The sequence below is a fragment of the Terrapene carolina genome, unplaced genomic scaffold (genome assembly GCF_002925995.2).
Source record: "Terrapene carolina triunguis isolate 2854851 unplaced genomic scaffold, T_m_triunguis-2.0 Scaffold88, whole genome shotgun sequence".
NCBI lineage: Eukaryota > Metazoa > Chordata > Testudines > Emydidae > Terrapene > Terrapene triunguis.
The window spans coordinates 28,688,677-28,689,396 of record NW_020664439.1 but is presented as its reverse complement, the minus strand read 5'-3'; the positions used below and the strand labels follow the sequence as shown (position 1 = coordinate 28,689,396).

Here is a 720-nt window from a genome sequence, read left to right as displayed (position 1 = left end):
ATTCCACTTGTTCAGATACACGCATTTTATCATACACTGTATATGTTTTAAAATGTGTATTAATGTTTCAATTTCAATTCAAATTTCCAAACAATCACTAAATTGGCAACACTGCATGTAACTAGTTCACAAAAGGGGGGGGTTTGGGAAAATTGGGGGGGGGGTGTAGGGAAATCCCTGGGAGGAGTCAAGGGAAGGAGCTCGGGCAGGAGGGAAGGAAAGGGAGGGAGGCTGGGGGAGGGAAAAGGGGAAGGCAAGAAGTCGCCACCGGAGACTGGACGGAGCCTCCTTGGTGGTGCGCGATCGCTTCCCGGCACTGACAGCCGGGGCAGGAGGGGCGAGGAGCCGGCCCGACCCTTGCTATTTGTACTGGCGCTTGCGGGCTCAGTGCAGAGCCGCCTCTGGACCCGCAGCACCTCGAGCACCCGGCATCGCTGAACATGCAGCGGCGAAGCGCAGCCCGGCTCGGCCCCCTTCTGCTCCTGCTCCTACTGCCTCTGGCGTGGGGTGAGGGCCCCTCGCCGCCCCGAGCCGACGGAGAGCTGCAAGTCTCCAACCGCCTGGCCGGGCAGGCGGCCCGGGTGGCGCTGCACTATCTCAACTACCGCACGGGGTCGCCTAGCGCGCTGCGGGCGCTGGGACAGGTCCGGAAAGCCACGGTCAAGGTAAGGGACAGCCGGGCAGCGCGGTGCCCCGAGCCGGGGAGTGCCCGGGTACCGC

General features: G+C 62.2%; 1 protein-coding gene across 1 annotated transcript in view; it reads left to right on the top strand.

Moving 5' to 3' along the window:
- Positions 1-263: 263 nt before the first annotated feature.
- RARRES1 (retinoic acid receptor responder 1) overlaps positions 264-720 on the top strand; it is a 13,991-nt gene continuing 13,534 nt past the window's right edge. The window contains exon 1 of the mRNA XM_026650009.1: positions 264-665. Coding sequence (XP_026505794.1) covers positions 441-665 — 225 coding nt within the window. The 5' untranslated portion in view covers positions 264-440. The remainder of the gene's footprint in view (positions 666-720) is intronic.